Consider the following 15061-nt stretch of genomic DNA (forward strand, 5'->3'; position numbering starts at 1 on the left):
ACCTGCTGATCCCAAAAATGTCACCAATCTCCTCCACTCGGCTCTAGTTTTTGAGATACAGAACATCTACCAGTTGTCATCTGCTCATCCATAGGAGACCACGATGACCCTATCTAAGAAACTAGAGATAATGTGATCCATCCAATGCAATTTTCTGAACCAGTGCTCCAAAGAAAAAGCCTAAAAGCCAAGACATCTATCTATCTATCTATCTATCTATCTATCTATCTATCTATCTATCATCTATCTATCTATAGGGTGGTTGTATGTCTTTCGGGCTGTGTGGCCATGTTCCAGAAGTATTCTCTCCTGACGTTTCGCCCACATCTATGGCTGGCACCCTCAGAGGCTGTGAGGCATGGATAAACTAGGCAAGGAAAGGAATATATATATATATATATCTGTGGAGAGTTCAGGGTGAGAGTCCTTTGTCTGGACATACAACAACCCTGTGATCCCGGCCATGAAAGCCTTCGACAACATATCTATCTATAGTTGGGTTGTGTTTTAGAAAGTGTTGAGATTGAAATAAACCATCCAAGCAAGACGAGTCATAGCAGGATTTATTTGACTTGCTATGATTAAGCTGTTTTTGGATAATAGGAACCCCTTGGTAATGTCCTGCTATCCAACTAAATATCTTCCAGAGTTTCAATCTACCGTTGTCCACCACCAGTATAGATTACCATAACAAGTTCCTCCATATCATAGTGTAGGATATAGAAAGTCCCATGATAAAGCTTTGGGTAGAGGAGGAACAAAGAACACCAGATACCTGAAGTCCCCATTCTTCCCAGTGATGAACTAAGGCTCATCTCCACCAGTCCTAGATGTTTCAATTAGCCCACCATAACCATAACATTAATGGAAGCAAGAGATTGGGTATGTTCTCTAGGATACTTCATGGGAGAAGTCTCTACTTGCAGGACATGATCCGGACGAACTCTTCGTAGTTGACTTGCCCGTCTCCGTCCACGTCGGCCTCCTTGATCATGTCCTCCACTTCTTCGTCGGTCAGCTTCTCGCCCAGCTTGGTCATGATGTGCCTCAGCTCGGCCGCGCTGACGTAGCCATTGCCGTCCCGGTCGAACACCTGGAAGGCCTTCCGGATCTCCTCCTCGCTGTCGGCGTTCTTCATCCGCCTGGCCAAGAGGTTGAGGAACTCGGGGAAGTCCACCATGCCATTCCCGTCCGTGTCCAGCTTCCTGATCATGTCCTGCAGCTCGGCTTCCGTCGGGTTTTGCCCAAGGGAGCGCATGACCGTGCCCAGCTCTTGGGTGGTGATGGCACCGTCCCCGTCCTTGTCGAAGAGCAGGAAGGCTTCCTTAAACTCGGAGATCTGCTCCTCTGAGAACGAATGGGAAGCCATGGTCTTTGGTTGTAGCCGTCCAACGCTTGGTTGTAGCCACCCAACGCTCGGCTGCTTCTCTCAGACACGAAATGAAGCAATGATTCCTCTTTCTTTCCTTCTTTCTTTTAGAGTTGCCAAAGAAGTCAGGGTGTCTCCTTTGGACCCATGCCCGGACATGAGCTAGTCAGTCTTTCGGAGAAGGGGAACACCCAAGCTGGGCCTTTCTCATGGAGCCAACCTCATCGTAAAGATAGGAATAAACGACGATCCGCACCCCTCTTCGTGATAGAACCCGCCGTTCCCGTTTGGGCACGGCCTGAGAGAGAGAGAAAAAGAGAGAGAGAGAAAGAGAGAGAGAGAGAGAGGCACATGTGCTTTTGGGGATTTCTCAACCTGTGCTTGGAGAAGAAGATGGTGAAATTAAAAGGAAGGCAGGAGTTATAGTTTAGCACCCTTTCATCGTAGTTGGTCAAATGCAGTCAACTACAGAACCTTGGACCATCCTTCCAAGAACATTCCTTACTAGTTGGATGATGTGGAATGCTCTGGTCCCGTATATACTCGAAGATAAGCCAAATTTTTCAGCCCTTATTTATGAGCTGAAAAAGCCTCCCCCAGCTTATAATCAGGTCAAGGCCAGCAATGGAGCCTGCAGGCTATTGCTTGCAATATGTGATCTATTTCTCTCTTCTCCTCCCTTATCAGTGTGTTTTCTTTTGCAAAGCCTGCAGGCTATTGCTTGCAATATGTGATCTATTTCTCTCTTCTCCTCCCTTATCAGTGTGTTTACTTTTGCAAAGCCTGCAGGCTATTGCTTGCAATATGTGATCTATTTCTCTCTTCTCCTCCCTTATCAGTGTGTTTTCTTTTGCAAAGCCTGCAGGCTATTGCTTGCAATATGTGATCTATTTCTCTCTTCTCCTCCCTTATCAGTGTGTTTACTTTTGCAAAGCCTCCCTCACTCTTAATCAAGAGAATGTTTTGAAAAGAGAAAGACACACTTGCAAGTCAGGAAGAAGAAAAATATATACTCATTAATCTTCCCCCTGAAATATTTGTTAAACTCTCCTACAGATATATAGGCATTAACCCCTTGCAATCTTTTGCAATCTCTATGTACCTTTATATGTGTATCTATCTATATACATTAATTTTATATATGTCACGACCCAGGCTACAGAGCACCAATAACCATACACAGAGGCCAGAATCTATCTAATATCTTTATTAAGGAAATATATAAAGTTAATAAAAGCAAGTGTATGAAATAGTCCAGAAGTAGACCTTTCAGGAAAGGTCAAAATTAGTCCAAAGAAACAATGTCCAATATGAAATATTAAGGTCCAAAGTTGTAATCCAATAACCGAAACACTCACTTGCCAAGCAAGTGAGGGGAGATGACAAGGTCCTTTAGTCCATGAACTTGAGCAAGGCTAGGAAATAACTTGATACTTGGAACACAAGGCTTGATTCAAGGCAACAAGGCAACGAGGAGCAAGAACAAGATCCGTGGAATTACTTGGCAAAATCCGGAAAACAAGGCAAGGCTGAGCCCTGGAAAACAAGGCAAGGTCCGTGGAGGTAAACAAGGCTGAAAACGGGAACGAAGGCTTGGAAACAGGAGCGAAGGCTTGGAATCAGGAACAAGGCTTGAAACAGGAACGAGGCTTGGAAACGGAGCGCGCTGTCCACACACAACTTACTCCAGTAGCTGACGAATTGACTCCGCAAGATCCCTTTGTGGGTAAAACACCTAAATAGGGTCTAGTTTTCCCACCAAGGAACAGTTCTCTGGGGAACCAGAAACGAAAGCTAATCTCTGAGTCCAGATGTATGACTCCTTAAAGATTCCCATGGAAAGCAGGCTTAATCAGCTGAATTCTTAGCAGCTATCCTAGCACTCCTGCGAGAGGCCGCTTGAACTCCTCTCTGTTGTTTACAAAACTCGTGGCGAGAAAACACAGGAGATTTAGGCTCAGGGCTTGTTTGACAGATTTCTGGAAGACAAATCTCTTGCAGGTGCAAGGTTCCCAAATCTGGCTGGGAAGATTCCAATTCTGACTGAGACGGTGAAAAACCCAAGTTCTCCTCTTCATCTGGCACTACAGTGCCATGAGCGGGACTACATGGCCCATGACTCATCGCAATATATGAATTTCCCCTCATATGTTTGCAGGTCTTTGCAAATCCTTTATACATATAGATCCATGTACCTGTGTATCTGTAGCCATACATATACATTAATTTTATATATGAATTTACCCTCCTATGTTTGCAAGACTCTGCAAATATCTATATAAAGAGAGAGATGTCTGGATAGATATGAATATATTCTTACCTACCTATATATAGGGCTTGGAAATATTACAGGGGGGAAATGAACACACAATTATATATAGACATGTCTAGATAGATATGAATATATATATATATATATATATATATATATATATATATATATATAGGGCTTGCAAATATTGTAGAGGAAATGCACACACACACACACACACACACAAGGATTTGCAAACATTTCAGAGGGAAATGCATATGTGAAATTAGTATCTATAATTATAGATCTATATCTAGCTCTGCATTGTTTATATAAGCACTGAATGTTTGCCTGTTGCTATGTTGGAAGCCAGCTTGAGTCCCAGTGGGGAGAAAGGGTGGGATCCAAATGCAGTTTTTATTATTATTATTTTATTATGACACAGCAAACAAGATAGATATGCTGGATTTCGTATCACAAAACCAGAAGTCGAACACTTCCCAAGTGTCTAGGACTGTGTGATGTATTTTCGGATGATGCGCGCAGATCCCAGCAGGGTGTCCTTTTGCAGTTGGCAGATCGTAATTTTGTCAATGTCTATTGTTTCCAAATGCCGGCTGAGATCTTTTGGCACGGCACCCAGTGTGCCCATCACCACCAGGACCACCTGTACTGGTTTCTGCCAGAGCCTTGAGTTCAATCCTGAGGTCCTTATGGTGGCTGAGTTTTTCCTGTTGTTTTTCGTCAATGCGACTGTCACCTGGGATGGCAACATCAATGATCCAAACCTTTTTCTTTTCCACAACTGGGATGTCTGGTGTGTTGTGTTCCAGAACTTTGTCAGTCTGGATTCGGAAGTCCCACAGTATCTTTGCGTGCTCATTTTCCAATACTTTTGCAGGTTTGTGATCCCACCAGTTCTTTGCTGCTGGCAGGTGGTACTTGAGGCATAAGTTCCAATGAATCATTTGGGCCACATAGTTGTGCCTCTGTTTGTAGTCTGTCTGTGCAATTTTCTTACAGCAGCTGAGGAGATGATCAATGGTTTCGTCGGTTTCCTTGCACAGTCTGCATTTTGGGTCATCAGCTGATTTTTCAATCTTGGCCTTAATTGCATTTGTTCTGATGTCTTGCTCCTGGGCTGCAAGGATCAGGCCTTCTGTCTCCTTCTTCAGGGTCCCATTCGTGAGCCAGAGCCAGGTCTTCTCCTTATCAGCTTTTTCTTCAATTTTGTGAAGGAACTTTCCATCTAATGTTTTGTTGTGCCAGCTGTCAGCTCTAGTTTGTAGTGCGGCTTTCCTGTACTGTTTTTTTGTCTGCTGTGCTTTGAGGAGTTTCTGATTTTTGACTTCAATTATTATTATTATTATTATTATTATTATTATTATTATTATCATCATCATCATCATCATTATCGTTGAGGCTGGGTGGCCATCTGTCAGGGGTGCTTTGCTTGTGCTTTTGGTGCAGAAAGGCAGAAGGGTAGTTGGACTAAATGGCCCAAGGGGTCTCTTCCAACCCTCTTTATTTGTATTTATTCCCATTTTGTTTTGTTTTTTACTTTAAAATAAGATCTGTGCCGTGTGCATAGTAATTTGTTTATAGTTATTTTTAAAACTATAGTCCGGCCCTCCAACGGTCTGGGGGACCGTGAATTGGCCCCCTGTTTAAAAAGTTTGGGGACCCCTGAACTGGATTATATGGCAGTGTTGACTCAGATAATCCAGTTTCAAGCAGATAATTTGGATTATATGGCAGTGTAGAAGGAGCCAGAGTTGACAGCAAGCCTAGGCTGCTTGATAGACTCTGGGTGCATCTAGACTGTAGAATTAATGCAGTTTGACACCACATTAACAGCAATGGCTCAGTACTATGGGGTCCTTTAGCCTTCTCCGCCAAAAGAAAGGTGCCTCACCAAGCGACAACTCCCATGTCAGTTAAATTGGTGTCAAATGAGATTAATACTACAGTGTAGAAGCACCCTATATCAGTGAAAACACTGGATCCGTTCCGGGTTTTAGCCGAACTTTAAATGATCTGGAGCCTCTTGTTACCTTTATTCATGGGAACAAAGCCCACTGTGGGTTCGTTATGAAATGGATATATGAGCCAGGCACCGGCTTCTGTTGCTTAAGAATGAATTCCTCTCTCCGTAGTAGCAAATTCCCCAAAGCTTTCCCCGTCTCGTTGTGTAACAAATGACTTCATTTGATGTATGTGCTCTTTTTTCTGTTTATCCAAGCAGTCGACTCCTTTATTAAGCTAAGAGGTACCTAGACTCCGGCATATGATTAAATTTCTTTCTTTTTCAAATCTAGCTTCGGTCGTCTCATTCTTTATTGATCTGAAAGCTAACCTGGTAACCTCATACCTCTTATTTATTGCCAAAGCAAACGGTAAAATAAAATGCTCCACATTACGTAAATTAATCAGTCAGTCACAAGGCGTTTGCCAAAGCTCCAAGGGCAAGCAAAGGTTGACTTCCAAGCCTGGAAAAGTTACTTTCTCTCATCCTTTTCTCACTGCGTTCACTGTGTGATCTTGGCACAAAGCGTGCAAGAAAACCCAATATTGTTGCTCCTCTTGTATAATAATAATAATAATAATAATAATAATAATAATAATAATAATAATAATAATAAACTTTATTTATACCCCGCCACCATCTCCCCAACGGGGACTCGGGGCGGCTTACATGGGGCCATGCCTAGAACAATACAACATAACAAAATATAATAACAAAATATAATAACAATATATATATAACATAACTTTTATTACAGTCCGAAGACCCAACTGGCTCAGCGGTAAATGGTGCACAACTACAAACATATTAATAAACTAGTTGTGCCCGGCCACGCGTTACTGTGGTGTATGGGAATCCTTTGTTGCCAGGTGACTACTTCCTTTGTAGGGGAATCCTTGTATCGACAGGAATTGTGATGCTGGTTTCATTTATCCACATCCAACAAAATACAAGGGTTGAATGAAAAGTAATGCCTTCACCTTCGTAACTCCTCAACAGATGGCAGTCCTGGTCTGCGGCAGGTCCTGGCTTGTTCAGCAGACTCTCCTCTACAGTTAGTTCCATTTGGCAGAAAGCCTGAGCATTGAACAGTTGTGTTGTTAAAATGCGAAGTATGGAACCCTGAGCAGACGGTCGGTCAATGCGACTTAAGCAACGTGCAGTCACTGAATTCTTGACAGCAGAAGGTCACCCCAAAGGAGATTCATCCGAGAATGCAAGCTGTTTATGGGGATTGTGGTGATGTGAGTCCTGTGCGTCATTGGGTGAGTAGCTCAAAGCTCAAAGAGGCTTAGAATAGATTTTTTTAAAAAAACCTGAAATGCAAAAAGTCAGTTGTATTTTTGTGTTGTCAAAGGCTTTCATGGCCGGGATCACAGGGTTATTGTATGTCTTTCGGGCTGTGTGGCCATGTTCCAGAAGTATTCTCTCCTGACGTTTCGCCCACATCTATGGCAGGCATCCTCAGAGGCTGTGAGGCATGGAGAGACTAGGCAAGGAAGGTAAATATATATCTGTGGAGAGTCCAGGGACCACCAAACGCAGCATTGCCCAAACACGAGTCAAAGAACATGAAAGGCACTGCAGACTCACAAAACCAGAGAAATCAGCCATAGCAGTGTTGTCGACCGCGTTTTAGGGGATCGGGCCCTTGAGGAGAGACCCGATCCGGTCCTGAGGGAACGGACCTTGGCGAAGCCAAAAGGAGAATATAAGCCGCAATACAACCTGAAGCCCGAAATGAAGAAGGTCCGCCAAGGGTGAAGGAAAATCCGCCAAGGAGTCTTTATTGAGCGATTCAGCTGAATGGACACTAGTAGCGATCATTCAATCTACTAGCGTAACATATGTCTCAAATAAAGCCATATTTATACAATGTTTCGGTCTGACAGCCCTTTGAATTTCCCGCCCCGCTCCCCCGCCCATCTGATCGCGGATAGGATGAGAGGTTGAACGAGGCGGGCTTTCGTTTCCCGCCTTGCTCTGCTGGCCCAATGGGGAGCCGCTTTTTGTCCCCACTCGGGCCAATCAGAGAGGAGGAGGCGGGAGCTATTGAAACAATGAGGTGACAGGACAGGAAATATCAGATTAATTCTGGCCCAGCCGATTTCTAAAGGAATTAATGGCACCCATCAAGGATGTCCGGGGTCCTGTCACGTTCACAGATTTTAGATATGTCTTTGGGGTGTCAGACGGGAAGTAAAGAAGGGTGGTGATGAGCCGTCATTGACGGGCTCCCCAGGGGTGCCTTCCTGAGGCGTCCTGGCCTGGGATATGACAATGTTTGCCTTGGGGGCGAATCACCTCTAGGAATTTGGTGACTCAAGCCCTATATTGTCCATGCGATCGGAATGAGATTGGATTAAACTGTGGCAGATTATCCTTTTGTTTTTGGGAAGGGAGGTCTGGATCATGGGGACTAGGGTTCACGTTGGGGTCATAATATTTCCCATTTGATTTCATGATTTGACAATTATATGGGATAGAATGAAAATTAAAATAAAGTTGGAACATAAACCCAGCTGGGAAAAACACATATTTTCAGGGGATCCCAAAGAGTATAAATACATATAGGCAGATAGATAGATTTCATGGAAATAAGGGAGAATCCATAAAGGGGGTTACATTGCATAAAGGGGAATCATGGATGATATAAACAATTGAAAACATTTGATAAGAACGAGGTTTACAACATCTGGGGAACCCAATATGGAAAGTCATATGAGTGGAGTTCAAACAGCATGATTTCATAATTCATGAAGTTAGCCCAACGATTAGAAATTCATACAACAGTGGGTCATGAGGGTGTCCAGGTACATAGAATATGCAAATTCATGGATACATGAGGGAAAAGAGTTCATCTGTGATGGGAGGAATTCGTAGAGATGGCATGGGGAAGAGGCACATGTGGGTTGCAGTCTTTGGAAGTATAGGATTTCATAAGTCCAGGGGTAGGTCTGGGGAAGAGTGTTCTTCTCCTTCATAAAATTATGAAAGTATGAATGAAACGTGGAGGGCACCCGTCCGGGCACCCCCTGGCAGCTGTAGAGAGGGTAAGGGTTCTTGGAGAACTATGTTTCCCCAGCGAGAGAGCGATCTCCCCATCCCCAGTTCACAGAAAGGGGCTAGGGATCTCTTAAAACCACTCCGCGAGTCGCGGGGAGAGGGAAGTACGGGATAAGGCTGGAAGAGAGCAGTCGGTCCCGTTTGACAATCAGCTGTTGAGGTGCCGAAAACTGGACCGATTCCGGTTCCGCTGGTTGTCTTCGAGTCAGGAGCCTTAGAAAGGGTTAGGACTAAAAGAGGAGCGTTCTAGGGGTAATTTTGATAGAGATATGAGCCGATATGTATCGTCCGCCATATTAATCTATGGCGGAGAAACCTCAGCCGGAGTTAAAGGGACGGGAGAGAGAGAGAAATTGCATGCAAAGGAAGGAGTCAGAGAAAGATACAAAATAACCAGATAGAGAGTGCTACTGTTAAAATAAATGCTACTTTTATTGGGGGGATTTGTTACATAGTTCAGGGAAGGGGAAAGTGAAAGAAAAAAAGGATCTTTTAATAATAGTCTGCTGCGGTCCCGTTCCGTTCCTTTGGTGAGCGATCTGCGGAACTCTCCGCTGCGTTTTCAAATTAATTTGAAAGCCGGGGTGACGGTCATCATATTCCCCACTCGGGAGGGCGGGGCGAGGTGGGCGGAGCCCATTTCGCCCCTGCCCTACCGCATAAGCATTATAACCTCTCAGCGGCAGCATGGCCATCTGCTGAGAGGGGTTCGAATGGTTCTTTTTGCGACAAATTTGGAACAGAGCGGGCAAATGCGACCAGCAGCAGCTTATTATTAGAAGGAAAAGGACTACAGCTAGAAAAGAGGAGAAATCCTTTACAAAACCGGACTAGAATTGACAGGGATGGTTAGAGAAACAATAAGAAGTAGGGTTAGCATATTTTTTAGGGTTAGCACGCTGGACAGCTCCCAGCGGGGAAAGATAGGGAAGGATCAGGGAGAGAAAAATAGAGAGAAAATTAGAACTCACGGCTCCTGATTCAGCACGCTGGACAGCTCCCAGTGGAACCGCGGTGTCAGTTCTTCCGAGCGGGGGGGGGGGGGGTTGAAGTGAGGGCCGATTTGACAGCTGTCAAAGTGAGCTGTCAAATGTTTGTAGGTCCAAATAGGGGTGTTCCCGTGGTGCTGGAGGGATGGGATTTGGAGGGGTCCTCAGAGGCGGTCTTGTGCTTTCGTCTCTGGCGTTTGGTCTTTCTCCGGACCTCGGGAGGGTGTAGGTCAGGACAGTTTGCGGGCGGCGGGCCCTGAGGAGGTGTTTTCCGGAACAACACCTTCAGGTCGTCTCCCAGCTCAGCAGTCCACAGGTCTTTGTCTCCCTCACCGCTGGTGGGGGCTGGTTCTGGTTCTGGAGCACTCTTGATGGATCTTGGCACGGATTCCAGCACCTTGCAAGCGGTGTAGGAGGTCAGGAGGACTTCGAGGAGGTCGGGATGCCATCTTCACCAGGCGCCTCTTAGTGACCACAGCCAGGTCCAGCACCTCCACCCGGGAAGGGGGGTCCAAGGGATAGAGAATGCCTCAAGACAGCAAAGAAAAGAGATCACGTGTCCCATCCCCACTCCCCTTCCCCCAAGACCCTAAGTGTGGAGGGTTAATTTTATAAGGAAGAAAAAAAGGAGGAAAAAAAATGGAAATAAATCATTCATACCTTCTGGGACATTTTCAATACTGAAGGTTCCTCTGGCACCCTCGCAGCCATGCTAGGGCTCCCTACTCGCGCCTGACCCAGCGACCAACAGCGAGGGTCCTGTTTGTGGCTCCATGGGGACGCACTTTCAGCATCTGCCGCCTCTTCTCAGGTGAGGGGCGGTCGCCCCTACCTGCCAGCCTTCTCCTGGTCTCGTGGGGGCGCCCTTTCCTCCCTGCAGTTGAAGGGGGGTGTTCTTCTGCTCAGGGTCAGTCTTACGACCCCTGCCAGGGATTAGAGCCAGCTGGTGGGTGGGGGCCTCATCACCGTGATGGCACCCCACTGGTTGCTCTTGCCTTATGTGAGCTGGGTTTCTCAGAGTCCCTTTACAGCCACAGGAGCGGATGATGGTCCTGGTAGTCCAGGTCGGAGTGGGGTGCCTTCCATGTGGGGTGCCAGGGTTCCCATTCTACATTTTCCAACGGTCCCTTTTATACTGAGAGAGTGTTAGTAAAACCCCTAACCCATTGTATACACAATCATTCAAGAAATAGCAAACAAGAGGGAGAGAGAGAAACAGAAGGGATAGCTCAAGGAAGAAAACCATGAGAAAGAGGAACCAAACTTGGTCCCCCATATTTAAAAGACAGGCAAATTCCAAAATCAAGGCAACAAACAAAGAATACTACTCAGAGAACAGGGAAGCCCCAGGCAGGGCTCAACCAGTCCCTGAAGATGGAAGGTTTTCCGAAGATACACAATAACTCCCAGGAGAGGGGGGGGGCTGAGATAATGTTTTGAAAACAAACAGAAAAGAAGAGGGAAAAAAGGGGATTGAACTGTGACTCAAAAATTCAGAAGCAGATTGCTTTGAAAAGGAGGGAGAGAGGGGAAAATAATTCTTTGGAAAGCTATTGACCCAATATTCAGGCTTCAGATAAAACAGAGGATGGCAATGGATGTTTTATGGTCTCTGAACAGTCAATTCCTCCTTCCTCTGATGGTCCTCATCCCCCCCACGGCCCCTCCTTTCCCCCTGTTCCTCTGGCCAAAAAAGGACGAGCGAGAGGAAGAGAGGGAGAGATTAAGGGAGGGGGGGGGCCGCAAGGGGAAGAAGTCTTGGGGTGGAAGGGAAAAAGGCTTAGAGGGATTCGGTTGGGGGGGGTGGAGAGGGAATAGGAGGTTGGGAAACGGAGGGGAGATGGGGCTGAGAGAAAACAGAGGGCTGGGAAACGGAGGGGGGACGGGGGGAAATGGCAGGGAGTTGGGAGAGTGAGTCTGGGAGAGTGGGGATCCCGGGAAGCAGAGGTTCCCTTGAAGGGTCGATTTGGGGGTTCTGGGTCGGTGCAGGACTCAGAACAGGGGGGAAAGCGGGGGATGAGGTGGGGCAAGGGATGGGGGTCGGGGTTGGTAAGGTGGGGGGCAAGCAAATGTCTCCAGAAGTTCCTCTTCTGGTGGAGGCGGGAGGGGAAGTAGGTCTAGAGAGGAGCTTCTGAGGAGGGTAGGTTTGGAGCCCACGTCCCTGCATGGGAAGACTTGGACCCCCTCCCCCCTTCCACTCTCCCTCTGGCTTAAGGCCATGAACATCGCATCATAAGCAAGCTGGAACCACCTGCCCTCCCCATGGCGAGTCACCTTAGGTCAACACTCCGAATTCGGCGACTCGAGCGGGGGGGGGCAAGCTGTTCCCCCTTCAAGGGCCACAAGGGGCCACTTATGTGCTCTGAGTTAGCCCAACCTGGCCTGCACCATGTTTTTCGATGCAAAGCCCACCCCAATTGGCCAGGATCTTGCCCAATGGAGAATCCCTGGGGATGTCTGCTGGGGTGGGACACCCTAGACGTGCTGAACAAACACCCATCCTTGGCTCAGCCCCTGCCCAGACCCGACAGTTAATGGAGTAACGACTCACCCAACCGGCCAGGTCAGCTCGTCCTTTCAAGAGTTCCTTCCACCAAGGCTGAATGGCTGGCGTTCGTGGAATCCGCAGGTGCCCCGGGAACACAACCGTTCCCCTACCCCACGATCCTTGAACCTGTAATCTTACAAGCCAGACTGTTCTCACACGCCCCCCGGGTGCCAGATGTTCCCGCGTTTCACCAGGAATTTGTTACCGAGCCCTGATCCGAAGTGCAATACCTCCAGAGCTCCGCCCACCTGGGTCTCAACAACGGGGCCGGTTCCCTTTTATTTTTTTCCAGGGCGTCCCCTGTTCCACGTTGGCGCCTTTCCTTCGAGGAGCTAAAAATCTGCTTCCTCCTATCTGGCTCCTTTGTTCAGTACCCTGAATCAGATCTAGAGAGAGAAAGGGACTGCCAGAGAAATTTGGATGTGAAATGAGGTCAAATTGTTGGTCGGAGGGCCCTCCTTGCAGCCGTTTCTCTCCCCAACCTGTTCCAAAATATCTGGACCAAGGTCGCCGCTTGGAATTTTAGCCTAAAGAATTGATTTTTGGAACTTCCAAGCAAGTCCCTTCGTGGTAAAGCCAAATTATGTTGTCGACCGCGTTTTAGGGGATCGGGCCCTTGAGGAGAGACCCGATCCGGTCCTGAGGGAACGGACCTTGGCGAAGCCAAAAGGAGAATATAAGCCGCAATACAACCTGAAGCCCGAAATGAAGAAGGTCCGCCAAGGGTGAAGGAAAATCCGCCAAGGAGTCTTTATTGAGCGATTCAGCTGAATGGACACTAGTAGCGATCATTCAATCTACTAGCGTAACATATGTCTCAAATAAAGCCATATTTATACAATGTTTCGGTCTGACAGCCCTTTGAATTTCCCGCCCCGTTCCCCCGCCCATCTGATCGCGGATAGGCTGAGAGGTTGAACGAGGCGGGCTTTCGTTTCCCGCCTTGCTCTGCTGGCCCAATGGGGAGCCGCTTTTTGTCCCCACTCGGGCCAATCAGAGAGGAGGAGGCGGGAGCTATTGAAACAATGAGGTGACAGGACAGGAAATATCAGATTAATTCTGGCCCAGCCGATTTCTAAAGGAATTAATGGCACCCATCAAGGATGTCCGGGGTCCTGTCACGTTCACAGATTTTAGATATGTCTTTGGGGTGTCAGACGGGAAGTAAAGAAGGGTGGTGATGAGCCGTCATTGACGGGCTCCCCAGGGGTGCCTTCCTGAGGCGTCCTGGCCTGGGATATGACAATGTTTGCCTTGGGGGCGAATCACCTCTAGGAATTTGGTGACTCAAGCCCTATATTGTCCATGCGATCGGAATGAGATTGGATTAAACTGTGGCAGATTATCCTTTTGTTTTTGGGAAGGGAGGTCTGGATCATGGGGACTAGGGTTCACGTTGGGGTCATAATATTTCCCATTTGATTTCATGATTTGACAATTATATGGGATAGAATGAAAATTAAAATAAAGTTGGAACATAAACCCAGCTGGGAAAAACACATATTTTCAGGGGATCCCAAAGAGTATAAATACATATAGGCAGATAGATAGATTTCATGGAAATAAGGGAGAATCCATAAAGGGGGTTACATTGCATAAAGGGGAATCATGGATGATATAAACAATTGAAAACATTTGATAAGAACGAGGTTTACAACATCTGGGGAACCCAATATGGAAAGTCATATGAGTGGAGTTCAAACAGCATGATTTCATAATTCATGAAGTTAGCCCAACGATTAGAAATTCATACAACAGTGGGTCATGAGGGTGTCCAGGTACATAGAATATGCAAATTCATGGATACATGAGGGAAAAGAGTTCATCTGTGATGGGAGGAATTCGTAGAGATGGCATGGGGAAGAGGCACATGTGGGTTGCAGTCTTTGGAAGTATAGGATTTCATAAGTCCAGGGGTAGGTCTGGGGAAGAGTGTTCTTCTCCTTCATAAAATTATGAAAGTATGAATGAAACGTGGAGGGCACCCGTCCGGGCACCCCCTGGCAGCTGTAGAGAGGGTAAGGGTTCTTGGAGAACTATGTTTCCCCAGCGAGAGAGCGATCTCCCCATCCCCAGTTCACAGAAAGGGGCTAGGGATCTCTTAAAACCACTCCGCGAGTCGCGGGGAGAGGGAAGTACGAGATAAGGCTGGAAGAGAGCAGTCGGTCCCGTTTGACAATCAGCTGTTGAGGTGCCGAAAACTGGACCGATTCCGGTTCCGCTGGTTGTCTTCGAGTCAGGAGCCTTAGAAAGGGTTAGGACTAAAAGAGGAGCGTTCTAGGGGTAATTTTGATAGAGATATGAGCCGATTTGTATCGTCCGCCATATTAATCTATGGCGGAGAAACCTCAGCCGGAGTTAAAGGGACGGGAGAGAGAGAGAAATTGCATGCAAAGGAAGGAGTCAGAGAAAGATACAAAATAACCAGATAGAGAGTGCTACTGTTAAAATAAATGCTACTTTTATTGGGGGGATTTGTTACATAGTTCAGGGAAGGGGAAAGTGAAAGAAAAAAAGGATCTTTTAATAATAGTCTGCTGCGGTCCCGTTCCGTTCCTTTGGTGAGCGATCTGCGGAACTCTCCGCTGCGTTTTCAAATTAATTTGAAAGCCGGGGTGACGGTCATCAGCAGAGCACTTGATGAACCAACCTGGACACAGGATATTATTTGAGAACACAAAAATGCTGGACCATTCCAACAACTATTATGTCAGACGACACAGAGAAGCCATTGAAATCCACAAGCATGTGGACAACTTCAACAGAAAGGAAGAAACCATGAAAATGAACAAAATCTGGCTACCAGTATTTA

The 15061-nt window shown here is 46.6% G+C and overlaps 1 protein-coding gene across 1 annotated transcript in view; it reads right to left on the bottom strand.

Annotated features, from left to right (window-relative positions):
* Positions 1 to 546: 546 nt before the first annotated feature.
* LOC100563644 (calmodulin-like) overlaps positions 547 to 15061 on the bottom strand; it is a 41644-nt gene continuing 27129 nt past the window's right edge. The window contains exon 5 of the mRNA XM_062966844.1: positions 547 to 1372. Coding sequence (XP_062822914.1) covers positions 917 to 1372 — 456 coding nt within the window. The 3' untranslated portion in view covers positions 547 to 916. The remainder of the gene's footprint in view (positions 1373 to 15061) is intronic.

The sequence above is a fragment of the Anolis carolinensis genome, unplaced genomic scaffold, assembly GCF_035594765.1.
Source record: "Anolis carolinensis isolate JA03-04 unplaced genomic scaffold, rAnoCar3.1.pri scaffold_35, whole genome shotgun sequence".
NCBI classification, from domain to species: Eukaryota; Metazoa; Chordata; class Lepidosauria; order Squamata; family Dactyloidae; genus Anolis; species Anolis carolinensis.